The 24,334-nt window shown below is 38.8% G+C and overlaps 2 protein-coding genes across 5 annotated transcripts in view; one reads left to right on the top strand and one right to left on the bottom strand.

The window, feature by feature from the left end:
- The window catches only part of ccdc51 (coiled-coil domain containing 51), an 86,632-nt gene that overhangs the window by 56,843 nt on the left and 5,455 nt on the right, over nucleotides 1-24,334 (bottom strand). The gene's annotated exons all lie outside the window — the stretch shown is intronic.
- The window catches only part of brpf1 (bromodomain and PHD finger containing, 1), a 54,133-nt gene that overhangs the window by 28,899 nt on the left and 900 nt on the right, over nucleotides 1-24,334 (top strand). For all 4 annotated transcript variants that reach the window (XM_043707788.1, XM_043707787.1, XM_043707789.1 and 1 more), the window contains 6 exons: nucleotides 7,285-7,572; nucleotides 9,585-9,732; nucleotides 10,126-10,259; nucleotides 13,333-13,448; nucleotides 16,023-16,177; nucleotides 17,036-17,177. In XM_043707788.1, coding sequence (XP_043563723.1) covers nucleotides 7,285-7,572; nucleotides 9,585-9,732; nucleotides 10,126-10,259; nucleotides 13,333-13,448; nucleotides 16,023-16,177; nucleotides 17,036-17,177 — 983 coding nt within the window. The remainder of the gene's footprint in view (nucleotides 1-7,284; nucleotides 7,573-9,584; nucleotides 9,733-10,125; nucleotides 10,260-13,332; nucleotides 13,449-16,022; nucleotides 16,178-17,035; nucleotides 17,178-24,334) is intronic.

Consider the following 24,334-nt stretch of genomic DNA (forward strand, 5'->3'; position numbering starts at 1 on the left):
CTCCTTTATATTTTTGGCCAGTTTACCTTCGTACCTTATTTTTTTCTTTGCGTATTTCCTTTTTAATTATCCTCTGTTGTTCTTTAAAAGCTTCCCAGTCCTCCGATTTCCCACTCAACTTTGCTATGTTATACTTTTTCCCTTTTGTCTTTATATGGTCCTTAACTTCCCTTCTCAGCCATGGCCACCCCTGCCTCTCCTTAGGATCTTTCTTCCTTTTTGGAATGAACTGATCCTGCATCTTCTGCATTATACCCAGAAATACCTGCCATTGTTGTTCCACTACCATCCCTGCTAGGGTATTGAACCATTGAACTTTGGCCAGCTCCTCCCTCATAGCTCCATAGTTCCCCTTATTCAACTGAAATACTGTCATTTCTGATTCTACCCTCTCCTTTTCAAACTGCAGATTATTGTGGTTACTACCTCCTAATGGCTCCTTTACTTCGAGGTCCCTGATCAAATCCGGTTCATTGCACAACACCAGATCCAGAATTGCTTTCTCCCTGGTAGGCTCCAGTACAAGTTGTTCTAAGAATCCATCTCGGAGGCACTCCACAAACTCCCTTTCTTGGGGCCCAGGACCATCCTGATTGTCCCAGTCTACCTGCATGTTGAAATCCCCCATAACAACTGTAGTAATATCTTTGCAACAGGCCAATTTCAGCTCCTTATTCAACTTACACACTACATCCAGGCTACTGTTTGGGGGCCTGTAGATAATTCCCATTAGGGTGTTTCTACCCTTAGAATTTCTCAGTTCTATCCATACTGTCTCTACATCCCCTGATTCAAGGTACCCCCGCGCAAGGGACTAAATATCATTCCTTACCAACAGGGCCACCCCACCCCCTCTGCCAGTCAGTCTGTCCTTACGATAGCATGTATAGCCTTGAATATTCATTTCCCAGGACCTGTCCACTTGAAGCCACGTTTCAGTTTTTCCCACAACATCGTAACTGCCATTTTCCTAATTAGCTTCAATCTACCTTATTTCTAATGCTTCATGCATTCATATATAATATTTTTAATTTGTTACTCCTCTCACTCTTCTTATCAATCCCTATTTCACTTGACCTTACGGCATGATAGAGGTGTACAGCACGGAAAAGAATACTCTGATTTTTGTATTAAAGCCTTTGAGCCAAACGTTTCACTAATTGCAGACTGGAATAAGAAAATGCAAACAGCAGGTAGAGATAGGGGAAGATGTTAGTGTTGTGGTAATTGAGTAATTCAGAGGCCCAGATATCTTAACCTCAGAGTCATAGAGATGTACAGCACAGAAACAGACCCTTTGGTCCAACTCGTCCATGCTGACCAGATGTCCCACCTGCCAGCACTCGGCCCATATCCCTCTAAACCCTTCCTATTCATGTACCCATCCAGATGCCTTTTAAATGTTGCAATTGTACCAGTCTCCACCACTTCCTCTGGCAGCTCATTCCATACATGTACCACCCTCTGCATGAAAAGGTTGCCCCTTAGGTCTCTTTTACATCTTTCCCCTCTAATTCTGGACCCATGCCCTCTAATTCTGGACTCCCCCAACCCAGGGAAGAGACTTTGTCTATTTATCCTATCCATGTCCCTCATGATTTTATAAACCTCCATAAGGTCACCCCTCGGCCTCCAATGCTAGTCACAGGTGAGGTGCCAGAAGACTGGAGATTGGCTGATGTGGTGCCACTGTTTAAGAAGAGTGGGAAGGACAAGCCAGGGAACTATAGACCAGTGAGCCTGATGTCGGTGGTGGGCAAGTTGTTGGAGGGATTCCGAAGGGACAGGATGTACATGTATTTGGAAAGGTATGAACTGATTAGGGATAGTCAACATGACTTGCATTTGTAATAAGGGGAACAAAATGAACATATATTTTTTGTCAAAAATCAGATTTTAAAACAGAAGATAGGCTGGGACTTTTCCCAAGGAGGCTGAGTGGTGAGCTTTTTAAAATCATTGCATAGGGTGAATAACCAAGGGCTTTTCCACAGGGTAGGGGAGTCAAAAGCTACAGGGTAAGGTTTAAGGTAAGAGGGAAAAATATAAAAGGGACCTGAGATGCATCTTTTTCACTCAGAGGGTGGTGAGGATATGGAGCGAACTGCCAGAGGAAGTAGCAAGCTCAATTACAATTTTTAAAAGACATTTGGATTGGTGCATGAATAGGCAAAGTTTAGAGATGTGGGCCAAATGCAGGCAAATGGAACTAGCTCAGTTTGAGAAATCTGTTTGGCACAGACCAGTTGGACCAAAGGGTCTGTTGTTGTTCAGTATGACTCTATGGCTATAAATATGCAGTCAAATGGCACTAGTGTATTGCCTCTCGTGTCTTTTACTTTGGTTCTTATAATGTTTTTATTTAATGCCTTCAATCATTCTTGGCCCCAGTTTTCCAGATTACTGGTACTGCTGTGCAAATGTGGTGGCAGTTGAAGGCTTTACCACCACAAGCATACTAATGTGTGAATTATGAGCAGGAGTACATCATTTGACCCATTAAGCCTAATCTGTTATTCATTAAGCACCTGGCTGATCTGATTGTAGCCTCAGCTCTGCATCCTTATCTCCCACCCACACCCTTTGACTCCTCTAGCCTGATATAATGGTCATCTTGCTCACGTTGATATCTCTTGTACACCCTGTGCCTCCGTCTAAATCTTTTGCTCTGTACATCTTTGCTTCCTATGATCTGCCTGTACTGTTTGTAAACAAAGCTTTTCACTGTACTTCGGTACACATAACAATAAATCAATCAATCCCTTGTCAATTAGAAGTTTAGGAAGCCTCCATAGAGTTCCACAGACTCATGGCTCTCGGAAAGAAAACAATTCTCACTTACATCTTAAAATGAGGAGCGCATATTCTTCAAATGGTGTCCCCTAGTTTGTCTCATCCACAAGGAGAAACATTGTTCAACATCCAATCTGTGAAGTCCTTTCAATTATTTGTATGTTTCCATAATATGACTGCTGATCTAGTAAATTCCAATGGATGCAGGCATTAAAACAAACCTATTCAACTTCCTCGTAATATAAGAGCCCCATCCCATTTCCAGGTTTTAGTTGGGTGAATCCTATCTGAACTAGACCCACCACATTTCTGTTGTTTCTTAAATAAGGAGACAAAAACATTACTCCAGAAATTAAAATTGAATATGAATTTTGTCTTTTAACCATTGAATTGAATATTTAGACGTCAGTGGTTTGCTGATAACCCGAGATTTGTTTAGGTTTTACCAACCTTTCAAGTTGTCTGTTGTGGGAGGTTCAATCTGTGATTGCTGTTCTCATTAGACTTCCCATGTGTGCAGAGCTTGTTTATTTTAAAAAAAATCAGCTTCATTCACCTCTTAGAAAGATAATTGAGACAAAATCATTTTTGCTTCTTGTCAGGTGTTACAGATGGAATAGTCAAAGTGTGATGTACACATATACTTGGGAATTGAATATTGCTTCTGGCTGTTTATACTAGTTAGTTTACCATTGAGACAGATCATAAGACATATAAGGGTGCCCAGGGGTATTGCCTCGATCCAATGTGTTTATGTACATTTCTGCAGAATAAAACAAGGAGAAAGGAATTTGAAGGGGCAGATTGGAATGAAGTTCCAGAGTCAGCTCTCAAGTCCTGTGTGAGTCTAATTCTGGATTCTTAAGGTCCAATTGGATCGTGTAGTGGGAACAAATGAAAATCCAGGAGGGAGACGGAATGCATGGAGGGAGCGTGTCAGGGATTAGAATCTATTTGGTTAAAGGTAAACAATAGAAGTGTCATTACACCCTACAGATAAGTTCATTGAAAGTTTGTAAAGGACCAGGGATTTAGGGGAATTTAATTTTTCTATGGTAGGCTAGGATAGTTCTAGTAGCAGAAAAGGGGAAGATTTCCTGGTGTATTCAGGAAAATTTCCTTCATTGTCTTTGACTGGGCTGACCAGGAAAAAGGCAATGCTAGATATGATGTGGAGGTCCTGGTGTTGGACTGGGGTGGACAAAGTTAAAAATCACACAACACCAGATTACAGTCCAACACATTTATTTGGAAGTACAAGCTTTCGGAGCGCTGCACCTTCATCAGGTAGCCAATGGAGCTAGATATGATTCAGACGAGTGAGGAGAGGTCAAATGAATCAAATATCAGTTGAGAAAGGTTTTAATGAACAGTGATCAGTTTAGATTAGCTAAGATGAGGAAAAATCTCGAGGAAAATACTGGGGGAGGATCAATTTGCACATTGGAGAAGGTGAATTGACAGTGGACCTTTCCCAAGTAAATTGATGTGGAGGTGCTGGACTGAGGTGGACAAAGTCATAAGTCACATGATATGAGGTTATAGTCCAACAGGTTTATTTGAAATCACGAGCTTTCAGAGAGCTGCTCCTTCGTCACCTGATGAGTGCTCTAAAAGCTTGTGTTTTCAAATAAACCTGTTGGACTATAACCTGGTGTTGTGTGACTTATGGCCAATTGATTACAAAAGTAGGGAAGTTCTACTTCAGTTTTACAGAGCATTGGTGAGACCATGTCTTAAATACTTTTGAATAGTTTTGGTCACTTTATTTAAGAAAGGATGTTAATGCATTTGAAGCAGGTCAGAGAATGCTTACCAGACTACCTGGAATGAGTGAATTATCATATGAGGAAAGTTTAAAGAGGCCAGCCTTGTTTCTTTTGGAGATTAGAAACGTATGAGGTGACTGGATTGAAACATACAAGACCTTGAGAAGTCTTTACAAGGTATATGTAGAAAGGATCTTTACTCTCATTGGTCATGGAGAGAGCCAAAAAAAAAGGCATCATCTCTGTTTTAAATGGGCAATCTCTGGTTTTTAAACAGAGGGTCATGAGTCTTTTGAACTCTCTTCGAACAGCAGTGGAAACAGAGACCTCGAATATATTTAAGACAAAGATAGCTAGACCTCCTTATGCAAAGCAGTGAAATGTCATCAGGGATAGGCTGGAATGCAGATTTGGATTTATAAGAAGATCAGCCATATCTTACTGAGTGGTGCAGCAAGCCTGAGGGTTGGAATGGCCTACTCCTGCTCTTTTATTGGTATTGATGTTCAAAGAAAGATATGAGAGATGATGTCAGAGCATTTGAGCTTTGCAAACGTTACACCCTGCATAAACTGCAGTCTGATAACTTAAACCTTAATGGTGAGAAATCTTTTCGGCATGATAAGATGTGGATTATTTAAGATAAGCTAGCAAGGATTTGTTAAAGATAACAAGAGTTGCTTAAATTACTTCATTAAAAAATTAATTTGGAGGTTATTTACGAGTCAATGCAGTTCATAGAGTCATAGAGATGTACAGCGTGGAAACAGATTCTTCATGCCAACAGATATCCTAAACTAATCTAGTCACATTTTTGTTACGATCTACATAGAATTAGAAAAGGCTGTGCAAAATAGGAAAAGTACTACATGATTGACTCACCAGCAAAGTTGAAGCCCAATGGCATAAAATAGGCAGTGATAGCTTAGACCAAGTTGGCTAAGTAACAGGAAACAGATTATTGGTGATCGACGTATTCCTTATTCAAAAAACAGTGAGACTCGGCAATGGTGCGTGATGGGACCACTGCTTATCTTGATATACATTAATGGCTCGGATGTGTAGGGCCATTTCAAAACTTGCTGTTGACTCAAATTTGGGAGGATTGTAAAGCAGGTAGAGAATTCCAAAGATTTATAACACTTTGCATGAGGAAATTCCTCATCATCCCCTTCCTAAGTGTTCATTGCCTTATCTAAGACTGTTCTCCAATATTCTAGAAACAACATCTCAGTGTTTAACACATGGAACCTGTTCAGAATCAGATCATTCTCCGTCTGTTTGATTTGAGGGAATACAGGCCAAATTTACCCAGAAAAACCTCTCCAGTGTTGTTGTGATAAACCCTAATATAATTTTAGACTGGGCATGAAGGTTTTAGAGGGAGTGCAATAAAAGAAAAATAAATAATAATGGTTCCGGTGATGAGGGGCTTCAATCATGTGGATATGTTGGAGAAGCTGGGTTTTTTCAATTTTGGGAAAGAGAAGGTTGAGCAGAGAAAATTGGAGGGGTTCTAACATCGTGAGGGGTCCAGACAGAGGGGATTGAGATAAACTATTCCCAATGTTGGATTGATTGAGAGCCAAAAGACACATATTTAGGTGACTAGCAAAAGGGCTAGTAACCAGAATAGTTTATTTGAGAGTATGGCAGAGGTAGATTCAAATTATGGCTTTCATTAAAAGCATTTGAAAGTGAAAACAAAATTGCAGGACTATGGGATTAGGGCTTTTGAGAAGATCTAGCATAGACCTAGTGGGGCAAATGGCCTCCTTCTGTGCTAATAGAGTCATAGAGATGTATAGCATGGAAACAGACCCTTTGGTCCAACCCATCCATGCCGACCAGATATCCCAACCCAATCTAGTCCCACCTGCCAGCACCCGGCCCATATCCCTCCAAACCCCTCCTATTCATATACCCAGCCAATTGTTGCAATTGTACCAGCTTCCATCACTTCCTCTGGCAGCTCATTCCATAAACATACCACTCTGTGTGAAAAAGTTGCCCCTTAGGTCTCTTTTATATCTTTCCCCTTTTAACTGAAACCCATGCTCTGGACTCCCCAACCCCAGGGAAAAGAATTTGTCTATCTACACTATCCATGCCCCTCATAATTTTGTAAACCTCGATAAGGTCACCCCTCAGCCTCCAACCCTCCAATGAAAACAGCCCCAGCCTGTTCAGCCACTCCCTATAGCTCAAATCCTCCAACCCTGGCAATATCCTTGTAAATCTTTTCTAAACCCTTTCTAGTTTCACAACATCTTTCCAATAGGAAGACCAGAATTGCATGCAATATTCCAACAGTGGCCTAACCAAGTCCTGTACAGCTGCAACGTGACCTCCCAATACCTGGACTCAATACTCTAACCAATAAAAGAAAGCATACTAAATGCCGCCTTCACTATCCTATCTACCTGCAACTCCACTTTGAAGGAGCTATGAACCTGCACTCCAAGGTCTCTTTGTTCAGCAACACTCCCTAGGACCTTACCATTAAGTGTATAAATCCTGCTAAGATGTGCTATAGCTATTCTATGAACATTAGGAAGAATATACCCCTGTGCAAAGGAATTGGATTTGATTTTAGAAACTGTCGTGTGATCATTGTTCTGCCATTTGATTGCTTATTTCAAGTGATGCAAAGGACAGTCTCCTCTTGAACTATCGTAACCTTCTATCACTTGTTCTTTATTAAAAAGTATTTGTCTTGTAGGTCTTGGGACTACTTCTTCATCAGCGTCCGCAGCAGAAGTTGGTAGACGGACAAAATTCCTCTTCACGGCAAAATCCAAGAACAAATGCGTTGGATTGCCCAAACGTCCAGGGCGGCCACCGAAGAATCGCGACACTCAGCTTCCGCCGAACCAGGGCAGTAGCCCTCAGAACCCAACAGCAGCACAAACTCTGACCAGGTCCAGCCAGCCAAGGAAACGAGGCCGGAGCCCCAGCACGAGCTCCGAGAGTGACAGTGACAAATCAACTGGAGGTGGTGCACACATAGGTAAAACATAGTGTTTTACACTAAGCTGAGAAAGCAATTTAACTGCCTAGATAACCAAAGCTAAACATTTTAAATTCTGACCATTGAGGCTCCAGTTGAAATACTGCAGTTGGAGCAGCTGGTTAGAATTTGAACAATGTTAACCTCTGTTCATAATCAACAGGTGCAAAATGTATCCCAATGACTTTTTACCTCTGGAAACTGATGATGAATCTAGTCATTATTGATGGAATGCACATCTCCCTTTTGTATGGATTATGCAGTTCCCATATGGATTGTTGGCATTGTCAGTCTAGTTGCCCATGAAGTTGTACATCATACAGAACGAATTGTAAATTAGTATATGTTGATATAAACCAGAAGGACTGATTTAGAGTTTTGGCTTACTGCCCAGACTGGAATCTAGCTTGGGGGGGGGGTGGGCGGGGCGGAATTGCTTGCCTTATAAAGTGCTTACATAATACTTACAAATTGCAAGTAGTCTGTTTCACCAGATTACCTTCCAAATAGTGAAGTTGAAAACCTACACTGTACCTGACTCAGAGACACTGGAATGTATCCTAATCTAAGCTGGTAATATTCAGTTAGGGAAAACTTAATGTGGGCAGCAAGCAGTAAAGTAGTCTGTTTTGACATCCAGAACCATGATGAGTACCTGAAAAAAAGTTGAATATGCAGCTTTTCCTTTATGCTGACAAAGTTGTTGATTTGATTTATTCCCAATGGAAATTACAGTCCTGACATTCAATCAAATTTCTCATATTAGAATTAGCTTTATTGTTCACGTACTCATATGAGTACATGAAAAGTTTACAAGCCACCGCTTATGGTGCCATCTTAGGTACAAATGTACTTAGGCACAGATTCTTAAGCACAATTTCTTAGGAAAAATTAGAAAAATAAAGAAATAAAAAGTCCAGCATGATAGACCTTCACACTATTCTTATGTACAAAAGCACAAAATCATAGGAATAAATTAGAAAAGTAAGGAAATAAAAAGTTGAGAATAACAGTTGTCCTAACGGAGTCTGCATTGGCAGCTCACCTCCAGACAGAGCTGGTCTTGCTCTGGAGGATGGGAGTCTGCGCAGTCCACACTGTGGCCGGAACTCCGCGCTGGCTTCATCTCAAGGCCAGGGGTCTGTGCTGATTTTACTTGAGGCTCCAGGATGGTGCATAAGAAGAAAGAAGCAAAAACAAAAAGAGAAAAAAAGAAACAAAATGGACAGAGCATGCGAGCTCCAGCTGAGGAGTCCTACTCCATTGCCATCTTGGAGAATATTCCATTGTGGATGATTGATAGCAATATATACAGACTTATAACCTTCAATACTTTGAGCTCTTGGTAATCTGTCTGATTGGTACTCTGATAAGCTGGGGTTATGCTCAAGTTTTCAATTGTAGTTTTTGCTGTGTTGGAGGTAGCAGGGAGATAGTTGACTGATACTTCCACCACAGAGGTGGAGAAAACATTGTAGTTTGCCCTCCTTTGCCAGTCTACAACGGCACTATTGGAATGATGGCAAAATAATTTTGTGAGAAAGCTTTGGTAGAACACAGAAAAGAACAGAAGGCCATTGTGATCATCAAACTGGATTTTCCATTGACTCCTTGTCTGTTTGTAGGCCAGGTCAGACCTGTTATGTGGTTTAATTTATTCAACCATAACACATTCAATAAAGTAAATATTTTGTAATGCCTTTTTTAATTCTGAAAAGTAATTGAGTAAAACCCTGGGACTGTCATCAGTTTGCTGCATCCTAAGAAACATGTACAGTTATGATCCTTATTACTAGTGTGTCTGAAACTATAAAATTTTAATCTGGCTTTGGTAGCACATGGGGCATAATTCTACGCTTGACGGAACAAATGGAGATCTAACCATAGTGCAATATCTCATGTAATTCCTGTACGGTACATTGATGTATGGAGGCTGTGAGAAGAATGAGGAAGAAAATGATCATTACCAAAGTGATTGTAATGTGAACAATGAATGTGTTTTGTGCTTTCAGGTTTGCCAACAAATGGGTTTGATGGAGGCAGTCAACCCGTGAATGAAAGTTTTCGTGTATATCGGAATGAACGAAGCCTCCCACGTAGTAGTTCTGACACTGAGTCCAGTTCTAGCACAAGCAGCAGTGCAGCTTCAGATCGCACCAGGTAACGGAGTTTCTTTTTTATTATGTATTCAGTGCTGACATCAATGTCTCTTGGCTTCTATGAGTTAATAACATGTAACCACTCGTTGTGAATAGCGGTCTAGCAGACTGTTGTGTATTTGAGACTTCCTTTTTGATGCTGTGTTTTCATGGTTGGAGTAGATGTGTAACGTGTGCTATGGAGGTTGAAATTGTCTGTCCGTGCTGCAACATACTTCATGATAGTACCACTTCTCTTTAATATAATGTCAAAGTTTGTATCCGAAAATGAGGATGCAATTGCAAGTGTGAGTACCACTACCAGTCGTTCACTGGGTGACAAGTAGAAGTGTGCTGAGCAAATAGCAGGAAATAGCACATCTGTCCTAAAAAAGAATCTTCTTCCTCACACTAGCACAACCCCTTCGAAGCAGGGTCGAGGGAAGCCTTCCTTTTCCCGAGTGAATTTCCATGAAGATAGTAGTGAGGACACTTCCTGTACAGAGAATGAATCCTATCCAATTGGATCAAGCAGACATGGACATGGTGGTGAGTCCACTTTTGGAGGGGGTTAAACAAGTTTTAGAATTTCTCAGTTAAGTTCTAAAACATTTTTCTTTTATCAAGTCATAAACACAAATGGTACTATCAAGCAAGGAAGATGAATGTTTGTTCTGAATGAGGTATGTCCCATCAAGTTTGACAACAGCACCTGATCTTTTAGAAGCAAAGTACATGAAAACATTGTGTACGCACGTGTTTATGTGCACATATGTTCATATGTGACATTGTACAAAATGCTACATTGTCTCTTAAATGTTATTCTAATGTAGCATATTATTTTTGAGCAATGTAGGATGCAAAGTGAATAAGGAGAAAGTTTCTATGTGTAACAAAAATGTATTCCTATAAAGATTACAAAAGCATAAGATCAAAGTTTATTGTAACGAGGCCAAAATATAATTGCATAGACACAAAGCTTGAGCACACATGGATAACATCAGTTAATATTTTACATCTGTACATTTGAAAGGTTAATGGATCTTTATTCTTTACAGTTGCCAATGGACTTGCTTTGTGTTTCCAGCATTTTCAGTTCATTTGACAAACTCCAGTAAAAACAAATTATATTTATTGATATTTAATGTACTATCATAAGAGGAATGTCAAGGTTTGAATTTCTGTGCATTGTACTCCTTTTTCATTAATTTGTTTGAGTTATGTTGTGCATGATTTCTGTGACCAGTGTTTTCCCTTTCACTTTGAATGCAGAATCCATCTTTTCTGTCTGTCTTGCTTCAGTGAACCCGACAAGCATCACAAAAAACATTAAATTGCTGGTGAAACTCTGCAGGTCTGGTAGCATCTTTAGGGGGAAAGCAGAGTTAATGTTTCAAGTTCAGTCTTCAGCTTCTGATGAAGAGTCACCAGACTTGAAATGTTAACTCTGCTTTCTCTCCGCAAATGTTACCAATCTGCTGAGTTTCACAGCTTCTGTTTTTGTTTCAGATCTTCAGTATCTGCAGTTCTTTACATTATACCCACGAGCATCACATTAGTTAGTGCATATGGATTGGATATAACCTGAGGAAAAAAGATTTGGGAAAATATGTGCACTTTTCTGGTTTCATATCATTCTTTCCTTGTACTGTGTAGAAACGGCATATATTCTAATTGAAAGATCATTTTAAAGAAATCTTAATCTGACTCTCCATTATGGATTTTGTATTTATCACTGGGAAAACTGCTTGTTTATCAGTGGTGTTAATAAGTGTTTTTCAAATATTGGAAATGTCCAGATAAATTTTGTCCAGTCCAAATGTCCATCCCTCCATGTCTTCCAACTCACCCTCACCTTTAATCGTCAGTATTGCCCTGAACAAGCTTTGCAGGTAAATTAATCAATTGGAAAACATAAATGGTTAATTATCATGGGTGCTCTGGTGATGGGGGAAAGAAAACATTTAGTTGCTTGCAAGAGCACTTCTAGATTTGAATTTTTAAAATGAAAATGTTCAGAAAGGGCTCTTATGGTATAGTAGTTGGTCCCTACCTCTGAACCAGTATATCCAGCTTCAGGTCTCACCACCTCTAGAGGTGTGTCATAACATCTGAAAATAGGCCAGCGAGAACTCTTGTGTAGGGGCAGTAGTACTGTCCCTACCTCTAAGCCAGATGGCCTGGGTTCCAGTCCCCCCTGCTTCATTTGAGTAGGTCAATCAAAATATCTGAAAATGACCTGGAGAGGCCTTAATCATGGTTGGGGGGGCGGTGGGGAGTGTAGGTGCTCATACTTCTTTCCTGTTTCTGGTGCCAAGTGGGGATCCGAGAGAAACCAGTCCCACTGTTAATCTGCATTATATTTGAATTGTTAAATAATATTAATAAACATCATTTTATTCTTGGGGAAACACAACATTTTCATTCAATCTAAGTCAGAAAAGACTTCATTAATCATTAACTATTTATATATCCAAATACAGTGTACGAGGACGAATACTCTCCCTTTTCCAGTAATGTCTTACCACTATCGTACCGACCAACTCTCCAAAGCCCATTATTTAATCCCAATCATTTGCTTTCACTAAATAACATATACTCCGAATGCATATTGCAAACTCCTCAAATTTCCTTACCTTCAACTCATCCAAACATTAATGCCATTACTCAGTCTTCTCAAATACTCACCACATATTGCCAGTACCACTATTTTCCCTCATCACTAACTGCTAACTCTCCAAATACTTAACTTGTGGTTATCATAAAAGACTAGTGTTTCAACAGTTTTTTCTCAGCTATTCCGGGAACCAAGGAGGAAACCAAAAGTAAATATATTTCAGAATTCTTCTATCACTAACTGAAGTCTGAGCTAAAATAACACAACTGTAGAAATACATTTTGTAACTTGGTCAGTTCTATATTTAAAGTTACATTATTAAGTAAGTGATTTAAACACCCTTGTATTAGCAGTTACTGAATTTTAATTGTTTCCTATGACTAACATAGAGCTGGGATTCGTAGTTTTCCCAGAGCTATCATTCCATCAGTTGAGAAGGGAACAAGTTTATTTTCAAGAAATTTTTTTTAATAGGTGCATTCATTTATGGGATGTGGCCATCACTGCCAGGCCAGCCTTTGTTCCCATCCAATGTCGTGGTGAAAAGATTGTGATGATGATAAAATAGTGGTAACTTAAGATGGGGTCACATAGGTGAATAGTTTGTGAAGCAGTGCCTGTGTACTTTGGTTCCCTTCATATATGTATACAGTCTAGCAAGGTCATGTATGGACCTTGTATTGTTGCTATGAACTTTAACCCCGAATTACATGCACTATTGCTGTGAATGCTGAAATACTGAAGTCACTGGTGATTTTATACAAACTCATTGGCCCACGGTCTTTGTGGGAATAGAAGTTAAACAAAGTCCAGTAATCTGAAATGGCCTAGAAGCATTTTACATTTCAGTACAAATCATAAAAGTGCTATAAATACCTGATTTCTATTACAAAAGAAAATTCAGATCTTTTGTCCTTAGTTGCTCTCACTCTGCATGTGGTACAGAGAATTCTTTTAAAAATCTCTATTGAATATCTCTTTTCTAAATCTCTCCTTTTGTAACAGTGCGTAAAGGATTAAGCCGATCTACGGGCTGGATGTCAGATGATGAAGACAGTCCTTTGGAATCTCTGGATTTGGTCTGGGCAAAGTGCCGGGGATACCCATCCTATCCAGCCCTGGTACGTCCTTTGACTTAAAAGTGTATGATGAAGCAGCAAGTGGGCAGGACATTTGCCTCTGAGCCATTCCTCGATGCTTCTTTTACCATGTCACTTCTGAATCCATAAGTTATAATTTTGTTCAAATAATGAAACTTGGACATTTTTTCAATTAGTTTTGTTAACATTAGAGTTTTACTTTGTGGGCAGCATCTCTGTGGGCTAGATATGATAGTGCTGATCCCTCTTGCCTAAGACCATATGAACAAGGAACAGGATTGGGCCGTTCGGCTCCTCAAACCCGCTCCATCATTCAGTAGGATCATTTCTGATCTGACAATCCTCATGTCTACTTTCCCGCCTTTCCCCATAACTCTTGATTTCCCCCATTGATTAAGAATGTATCTTTCTCAGCCCCCTGATGGTCCCGATCCCCCTTGCCTCTCTCCTGCCCCTGTGTCTATTCACATACTGGCCCTGATGGTGCTGACCATCCCAATACTCCCTTTCACACCTGACAGAATTTACCCTCTCCCTCCCTGTCAACCCTCGTCACTCTAGCTGATGCATTTAGCATTTCACTGGTTTCATACCTGCTTTCAAAAGTTGTAAGTAGATCCACGTAAAGTTCATGTAACTGTGGGCCAAATAGTCCTAAGATCCATGGTTCTTGGCATCTCATCCCAGTGTTATTGGAATCACAGAGCAATATGAGCAGGGTTAAACTGAGAATGGGAACTTCAAACTTCCCACATAAGTTCTGTGGATGTATTTGTGTTGGGGACTTACTTAGGATCCTGAAGTGCATCAACAATGTTGGGTCAGAGGTCTCTCGCCCAAATTGAAAGATTTGGGCGAATGAATCAGCTGAATTCTGGTCTGTTTACTCATCAGTGACAGAAAAGATTTGAATTGATGTAGTGCCTTTCATGACCACATGCTGTCCTGAGTGATTTACAACTAATTAATTTTTAATTTGAACTGTGGGTCACTGTTGTATTACAGCAGCTAATGAGCACTTAGGAACTCCCACAAAGAGCATTGTAATAAAGACCAGATATCTTTCTTTGTGATGTTAATTGAGGGATAAATATTGGAGGCAGTGTTCTCTCTAAGCTGTGCATGCGTGCAGCAGTTCTGATGTTCTGGGAGTCACTGCCATGCATGGACCTCAAAGGCATGTGAAGCCAGTAGGAAAATTAGGGGGAATGCTGATTGGACATTAAATCCTTTTCCTTTCCTTTTTGATCCTGATTTGACTATAAATAGGTATGCCTTGCTCAATCTCCCTTGAAGGGAGACCATTACACTGACATCACTGAGCAGGGATCTCTCATGTGATGTCACTAACTTCACGCCACATAAAAATACTGTTGTGTCTGATTTGATAAATTTAAGTTGTAAAATACGCTGGTAGTTGGAATAAAGAGGAACCTTTTGGCTCTTGTGAGAACCTACCAGCCCCAGAATATACCTCCATACCTCTCAATGAACTGATAGCACAGATCCAAATTGAGACACAATGTTGACACAAAATTATATTGAAAACAGTGTATTATTATGCTGATAATATCCCTGTCCCAGTCAATCAACATTCTGATTGAAAATGAAAGTTTCCAGACTTTTCAGAATGCACAATGAATTAAAATTATTCTATGCATGTAGAATTCCGTACCTTCCATCTGAGAAAGTAGTATTAGTGAAATGGCCTCATGCAAAACAGCACAGCCATGGGATCAGTCTATATCGGGTCCTTCATTCTGGTGAATTGTTGCAAGACACAATTCCCAGCATGAGCAAAACCAATGTAGTGTACAAAATCCCATGCAAGGACTGCACAAAACACTACACAGGACAAACAGGAAGACAGCTAACGATCCGCATCCATGAACACCAACTAGCCAAAAAAAAACAGGGGATTGCCTGCCAAAAAAAAAAGGGAGTAAGGGCAGTGTTTGTCACTGGCCACCCGGGTGTAAAAAAAAAAGAAAAAAAAAAACGCCAACTAGCCATGAAACGACACGACCAGCTATCCTTAGTAGCCACACCACTACAAATGCCGGAGGAAAGATCACAGAAGCGCTTCACAGGAGGCTCCCAAGCACTGAGGATGTCACCTAGACAGGGACGAACGTCTGCAACACAAACTCCCAGCTCAGCGAACAGAACCACAACAATGAGCACCGAGCTACAAATCTTCTCACAAACTTTGGTTTATTTAATCACTTGTAAACCTGATAATCCTAATAACTCCTGTGAGATTTGGAAACAAACAACTACCCACAGTTACTACAGATGCTCTTACTTTGTCTACACAATGAACTGGTGTGAACATCTTGCACTTATTCCCTTTAACAACTGAGCCATCAAGATTTGCTATAGTGCAATTAAAGATCCAGAGCATGGAACATGCCCACTTTACTCCTCCATTTCATTCTAAATTAAAAGAGATAATTGCAAAATACAAACCTAATAAACTTTGTGTTTGTAATATTACTAAGAAGAGAAATTAGTTGTTTTAAACTGTGGTACAAACTGCGTTTGAAAGGAGATCATATTCATTAAGATGTTGTTGCATATGTGTAACTACTCTAGATTATTGATCCGAAGATGCCTCGGGAAGGGCTTTACCATCACGGTGTTCCGATACCTGTTCCACCACTTGATGTGCTCAAGCTGGGAGAACAAATGACTGTGGAAGCCCGGGAACACCTCTACCTCGTTCTTTTCTTTGACAACAAGAGAACATGGTAATACTGAAAGAACTTCTCTTTCTTGTTCAGACCACATGACTACAGAGTTGAATCAGATTAGTTAGGCTCGAGGACATCGCCATTTTAAAATAGTCACTGACCGTAAGGGAAAAGTAAGTAAATACTTGAAGCACAGCAAGATAAAAGGAATAGGAGACAGCAAGGTATTGGGATTAAATAAGATTATTCTAGCAGATTCAGCATAGATGTGTTGGTCCAAACAGCAACTTTTGCACTGTTAAAGTATATGTACAAATTGAGCTTTATAGTGGGGTTCGTAATCTCAAACATGTTCTGCACTTGGTAAGCATTGATAAAACGTTAATAAAATCATTAACTTGAAACTGATTATAAAGCCACAATTTGTACATTAATGTCTTCTGTAGATGTTTAAGACAGAGATATGTAAATTTACACTAGTCTCCAAGAGAAAAAAAATCTTCAACTCTAAAAGAACAACCTACAACTACCCAATTGCTCTAACTGATTAGATAAAAATTACTTAAAAATAAATTTACCCTATCAAAACAATAATTTACTTTTTGTTTCTCTGATATTTGTCATGAGATGAGTATTCGAAATATCTTTGCGAACAATCCACAGAGCATAAATTCAGGTCCCACAATTGCAGAAGAAGAAACATTGCTACTTCCTCAGGATGACCAGAAAAGAACAATAACTAGGCCTTTGCAATGAGTACATATAACTGATACATATAGTTAAGTGGAGGGAGTGGGGAAGGAAAAGGAAAGAGTTTGAAGATGATGGAAAATAAAGTATTGTGAAAATATTTATATACGTTATTTATATAAGGCACTTTTATACAATACTGTACATAATGTTTTTATTACTCAGGCAATGGCTCCCTCGAACAAAGCTCGTCCCTCTTGGTGTGGACCAGACCCTGGATAAAATGAAGATGTTAGAGGGGAGGAAATCAAACATCAGGAAATCGGTGCAGATAGCATATCATCGTGCCATGCAACATCGAAGCAAGGTGCAGGGCGAGCAGAGCAGCGATTCCAGTGACACTGACTGACCATAGAAATTTCATTCATTTTTTAATGTTTTATTTTTTTAAAATAAAAATGGACCTGCAACTCAGTGATACTGAGTGTAAAATGCAGAAGACAGCACCGTCTCAAAGCACTGAATTTTAAACTATAAAGTACGGAGCAGAGACAGAACAGTGCTGGCCGCTAGACATGAGCCGATGGACAGCCGAGGGTTCTGAAAACAGGAAGCAGAGCAGCTATTCTGACAGTACTAAACTGTGTTAAACAAGAGTCAAACCATTCTTTAAAACACAAAATTAAAATAAGGAATACAGTCATCAGATTTGGCTAAACCTCTAAGTCTAGATTTTTTTTATATAAAGTTGGCAAAATCGGAAACCACACAAGTGGCTTTAATTAAATTCAGAGCATAAAATGAGCAATATAGAGCATCGGATACTGTGAAGCCATGGATTGCCTTAACTCTTACTTGCTTAGAATTATGAATAAGTGATATTATGGACTTGCAATTCCTGTATGAAGTCCATTTCTTATGATCGTATTTACATAATGAAAACCCTCATAGAGAACAGGTTTCTCCATTACATTACTTATCCATAATTTCCAGTTGAGGAAAGCTAAACTCAACTAACACTGATGACCTAAAAAGGAAAGTGAGAAGGGTGCTCTGACCAGAGGGAAGTAAAAGCTGAAAGCATTGACAATAATTAAATGTGGAGAAAAGTGACTAACATAATGAAATTGAGTAAGTTCACTGCTAGATTCATGTTTGTTTACAAATTACATAAGACAACTCTAATTGTTTTGGGACAGTAATTCTAATTTTAAACCTGCTGCTAAATACCACACTTCAAAAAAGCAAATTATAATATATACACTGTCATTTCATTGAAGTTATAGCCATCTTATTCATCCCATAAAATCAGTGAAGACTTATACTATTGATATTAAATATACTGAGTACACTTATCTATTCATGTATACAGTTGCACATATATCTGTTGCACTTGGGTTTCTCTCAAAGTCACATTTGTGCTTCCAGATTTAACCTTTGACTTGCCTGTTAAATTACTGGAAAACTAAAGTCTGACCTTCTGCAAAACAAGTTAATCTGAGAACATGCCCAAAAAGAACCCATTCAACTTGTTTTTGTCCTTTGGCTTAAATTATGCTGGCAGTACTTTCTGAACTCTGGGATAGATGTGTTTTTCTTGACAGAAAATAAGTGAGAAAGTGAGGACTGCAGATGCTGGAGATCAGAGCTTAAAAATGTGTTGCTGGAAAAGCGCAGCAGGTCAGGCAGCATCAAAGGAACAGGAGAATCGACGTTTCGGGCATAAGCCCTTCTTCAGGAATGAAGAATGAGAAAATAAGTGAGAGTCAGTTATCAGAGTTTTATAGGCTGTTAGAACTGCATTTTTTCCCAGTCTTAGTGTATAAAAATATGCACAGCTGGGATATTATCTCAACTTTTGCATTCTTGTTCAATCACATTTTCACCCTGTCTGTTCTGTTTGGGAAAGGGTCAATATCTTCTTCAACAGGATAATTAACTGGTGAAAGGTACCTTTGGTAGGCTACATAGGTAATTGAATGAACCTATGAACTCAATTGTTCACTGCTCTGAATTGAACATTAAGTCTGTATTTTAAAAAGACTGTGGTGAACAGGATTATTAGATTCCCTTGAGAGAGGCTGATCACTATAGGGATGTGGAAAGGCCATCTCCTTAATGTCAACAACTTTGTTGCTACATGTAACATTATTTTTAAAGCAAATAGTTTTTGTTGAGTTTCTCTGTTCAGTTTTTTCTGAACAATTTGCCATTTTCCATCCAAAACAGACACTTTATTTGGTCAAGGGGGAGTAACTTAAGAGCAAGTTGTGTTATGTAATTATCAGGCAGACGGTTTTAAAGCGACTTCTGGTTTGATAGAGGTTTGACAGAGTCACCAGACAGGTTGGTGCTGCAGAATTTCACAGGTACAGTATTGTGTCAGGTACATGGTACCTTCTGTTCTCCTGAAGACCATACTTAAAACTTGATCGTAGAGATTGAGTTCTGGTGAAAGTCTATGTTACTGTAAGTAGAAAGCTGCGATTGAAAGCTAAAGTTTTTAGGAAGAAAGCTGGAACACTGTATGTATGTCTCAGGGAAAGGGAGGAGTACTTCCATTGTTAAGTACGTTAATGCCTCTCCAGAGAAAATGGAAAATAATTAATTAGAACATATCTCATTGTGGTTAAATACCTTGTCAGGACTGTCTGATAATGTTAATTCATATAAACTAAGGAGGTCCCAATACTCTCTGGTCTATGGTGACTTCAGTTTGGGTATAAGTGGAGATGCTATAGTTGATCGCAATGTTGGGTGTTATATGAAAGGGGAATTAATCGGCTTGGGTCTCTGCTCCAGCTACACATTTTCAATGCCAGCATTTTTGGTAGGGGCCAACACATTTTGTGCTTATGTATAACATTGCTACATGTAAAAGGGTTAGTACTTCATGGAGGTGAAGCCAAACAGAAATCAAGTATATTCTTCCCAAGAGCAAATATTCTTGGAAAAGATTCTTAATGACCTGCTTATTTTGTGAGGCAAAAACATAACTGGAAATTATTTGTTCTAAAGTTGTGCTATTATTGTGCCTCCATCTGCTGTGGGAATTATGTCAGTCCAACACTATTGATAACTTTAGACTTTGCCAGTATTTACAATAATGATAAACTTTTAGAATACCTAACCTTATTGAAACCCTTAAAGTACTTCACTCTATAAAGTACAGTAACTGTGTCAGCAAACGTGATATTGCTACTCCTGGACTGAAATTGGAGGGTGGAAGCAATCCTTAACTCCATTCATAGGACGGGCTGTAGTGAGAATACCTGTCCTTGGCCAGGAAATGTCTTAAGTGTATTCTGAGGGTCAAATTTTAAATAGTAAATATTGTCCTCCTTACCCAACCCCGTAATTACTGTTGGTTAAAGAGATGTACAGTCACTCCATTAAGTGCTCAAATTAATTGTTATGTACAATCATTCACTGCTTTTGAAGTGTCGATAATTTAGAAACATCTTATCAAGAAGACTTTGGATAAAGCCCCAAGACAGATTTATCATTCAGTATCTTTCTGCAAATGAAATCCTGAATCTAATTTGTATATCAGATGTTTTGGGGAGGGGGGGATGAATTCAACTACCTTTGAGTTTGTTTCGCCAACTTCTGTTCTACTTTCCTGAGGCTCAATGTGAAAGCACACGTTACTCTCCTAACCTTGACTCTATTACTCATGCTGCTTGTTGAATCCAGTGACTGAGAGGAGCATACATAGCAAAATTTCACATAATTGTGCTCAGCTTCAAGACTCCCAGAAACATGTTGGCTTTCACTATGAGAGTCAGACATAAAAGTTGTTGAGTGCAGCAATATGCTGTGAGTAATGCAAAATTTTATCCACCTATGCTATGATGGGAGGCATTGAACAGAAGCTAGACACTTGGCAGTTAGAGAACCAGTACTGACCAGCTGTTGGATGACTTTAAACTGACATGGAAAAAGGCTCAGGTGACTTGGTCTTCCATTGTGTGTGTATGTAGAAGATCTGAGGAACGGGCTGTATTTAGAAAAGCTGTTTTAAATCCAATGAGGACATGCATTTGCAGAGGGTTACTTAGGGTTAATGCATTTATGTGATTGGAATATCCCTGTGGGAAACGTTTTCTTTTAAAGTAGATATAAAATTTGCTAATGGCTTCAGTGTGGACTTGTTAGTTGGTGATATCTAATTCTTCTGAAATACCACTTAGGGTGACATGGTGTCAACAGTTGAAATCAAATTAGCAAAGATTAATAACTTTTTATGAATAACTTTCCAAATTGCAATAAAATTGCAATAAAAGCAAAAGGAGATTGATAGCATTAAGTCATCAGTATTGTCACATGCATCAACAGTGCATTTCAGTCCCTCCTATACCCAGCAGGTGCACATACCTTCTCACTTATTAGAACACCATCCCAAGGCAGGGATAGAGCTGCAAAAGAGAAGCAGTCAGTTGGACAGCTGAATCTCTGTGAATGGTATCTTGTGCTGCAATTGCACGGAAATATCTAATTAGCAGGTGGATACTATTACCATTAGAACTTAGCAAATACTTGTAATTTCCAATTTCAATCAGTGTTGATGCAGGAATGTTCAGTATATTCTATTTTCTGCTGTATGCTATTTTAAAGAAAACATTGTCTCCCCTTTCAAATGACAAAAACAGGATTCTGTCTCTAGTAAAATCACCAGCAGTAATTTCTAGTTTTTAAATCCATTCACATTTCTGGCCAGTTCGAGGATTTAAAATGGAGTTGTTTGTGTAATCATTGTCTTTCTTGGAAATACCTTTAGTGTGCTTTTTGAACACATGCCCTAGTTTACATCCAATCCACTAATGACCTTCGCTGAATAAGTGCCAATATGGTTCAAGGCTTTATTTACTGGTATTCAGAAACGACATTAACCAGTCAGTTTTTATCCTTTCTATAATGGCTAACTGAAATGATAGCCACCTATTGAAAATTGATGAGATCTAGCAGTAAGTGGGTGAATGAGCCAGAACTTTCAAAGTCACTTAATATGTAAACGCAATTTTATTAATCTGTCCATGAAAAAAAACACTTTGCTGGATAAATTTGTCAGCTTTAATTACGTGTGTATGTTTTGTCTATAGTTTTTTATACAAAGCAGTGAAAAATAAAGACAGACATTAAAACACTTGCTAATATCCTAAAACATAAATTAGAAATTCCATTTTTTAAAAAGTAAACAGAACCATTCATATTTGATCAGCTTAGAGCTGCAAGCTTCCTACATATACATACTGATTGGGTAACAGTTCCTTTCTCTCATTGCTTACTGAATGCAAATTAATTTATAAATCAACATCAAAAATCATGCTAATCTTTGATAGTGAACTTCCTCTGTTGATTAATTTATTGTTACTATGCTCTTTAATTAATTTCATTTTATTCTCAATACCACCACACCCTCCCAAAAAAAAAGTCTTCCACTGCTGGGCTCACTCTGCCACAGGTCACCATTCTGAGCATCCAGTTTGGAACTTGTCAAACCTTTAAATAAGAATAGAAGCATTCTTTTGTTGCATGCTGGGTTGGGTGGGGTTGGAGGGGGCATATCTACATTGTGTTCATACAAGTTGTAGCGTTTGTGGCTTTGGTGGCCAATGAAAGAGAAACAAGTGATGGGCTTGTCCTTTAGATGTCTGTGACCCTCTGGATGTTGGATGTCAGTACTCAGTGCTCGAATTGCTGAGCTTCTCCTTTATATTTGTTTCTAATCACTGTGTATTTTAGACTAAATTGGGACACAAAAATAATTCTGTTACTAAAGATCTAATTTGTTTTGAGTTTTAAGATAGGTTCAGTAAACTAAACTAGAATTCCATGCAGCAATTCTTATTTCTTCTAATCCTTTGAGAACATTTTTGGAGAAATGGCTTAAAATGGCTTTGGATGGGTTAGAGGGCTTTGAATGGGTATGTTTCATTTTAGTTAGATCCACAAATAAAGGCCTCTGTTTTCATAGCAATGATGGCTTCTCAACAGATATGTAACAAATTAGACTTCTGGCTGCCATTAGGGAATTGGATTATTACAGAGGTTTCAGCTAAAGAAATCTTTTAGAACCCATGCAATGATAGTTCCATCAGTGCAATGCTGGTATATAGCTTATGTCATAAATTCTCTGGATATTTCAAACTCCTTCCAAAACACATCTGGAAACACTCTGTTAAAGGAATAGGTGATGCAATGAAATTCTTAATACTTTCAGTTTACTTCAGGGATTTTTCGTGCTCCCAAATACTTAAGTTTACTATTTGCTTTTCGAAAAGAAATGCCAATTCAGGGCAATAGCAGGATTAAAAGGTGGCAAATTTTTCAAGACCATTGACACTGGTTAGAGGCTGTGTAATTTAGCCGTGGTGCAGAGCACTAGGCTTAATGGCACTGATGTTCAGTTTATTAACAGCTCAACCATTTTCTATTAATTCTGTGTCATACATACTTTACAGCTAACCCTGAGTTTAGCAAGATGACTCATCTTGGGTAAGAAGGAATGGTTTGATTATTTGTCTTAGAAAATAAATTGGTTTTTTTTTAAATTGATGAAGTTTTAATTAATTCCTTCTATTTTGAAGCTTTTCGACAAATCTGTTTGTCAGTTTTCACCTTGTTGTACATCTAACACTTTTCACTTTGTTTTATTAATACTGCTTTTTTTTCTTTTGTTTTATATAAGCTCACCTATTATAGATGTGATATTAGATCTGCAAACAAGGAAGAGACCATGCTGCTATTGCAGTCCACCTGCAAAGCGAAGCTCATGTTCTCTTTCTTGTGGAAGCTGGACATAAAATTCTCTTGTGTCCATTTTGGAATTTCACTAGGTGCCATAATTTTGCTGTAACCCGAATAATTTGTAAATTCTTATTGGATCAAAATATTGGATTGCACTTGCAGAATGTTGTGTACATGCCTGCTGTTATGGATAAACTTTTTAGGGGTATTTCACAACATTGAAAGTTTTTTTAAAAATTGACTTAGAAGGATGTGAATAATTCTTTGACGAGTGTGCTTTGTTAGTACACGAGATGGTCAGTGTGGTAAGTAGTTACAGGGGAATAATTGAGATCAGATGAGTAGGGAAGTGTGAGGGAGTAATAATGTTCCAAGGTTGTTAAATGCAATTGCAACTATTAGGGGAAGTATTCACAGCATAAATACATCTTGGTCTCCTGTACAGCCTAACTTTTTCATGGAGTTGTTCTGACCTATCAGAAAAATAGTTGTTAAAAAAGAAACTCCATTTCAAAGATAAACCTGGGCAGGAAGACAAAAATAAAATTAATTTTGATCAGTCTGCACTCAAAAATAGCCATCATCTTTCCTGTTAATGGCTCCCCTTTAATGTTTACATGACATTAATTTGGCAGTTTTCCTTTATACAATGATTTAGTGCCATGCTTGACTTGAAAATATTCATTTTCTGAAGTAGAAAAATTGTCACCTCCTTTTTCAGCCTCCTCCTTTTCCAGCCGCCTCCTTTTCCCTTTTTAAAAAGCCTCCCTCCCC

The sequence above is a fragment of the Chiloscyllium plagiosum genome, chromosome 18, assembly GCF_004010195.1.
Source record: "Chiloscyllium plagiosum isolate BGI_BamShark_2017 chromosome 18, ASM401019v2, whole genome shotgun sequence".
NCBI lineage: Eukaryota > Metazoa > Chordata > Chondrichthyes > Orectolobiformes > Hemiscylliidae > Chiloscyllium > Chiloscyllium plagiosum.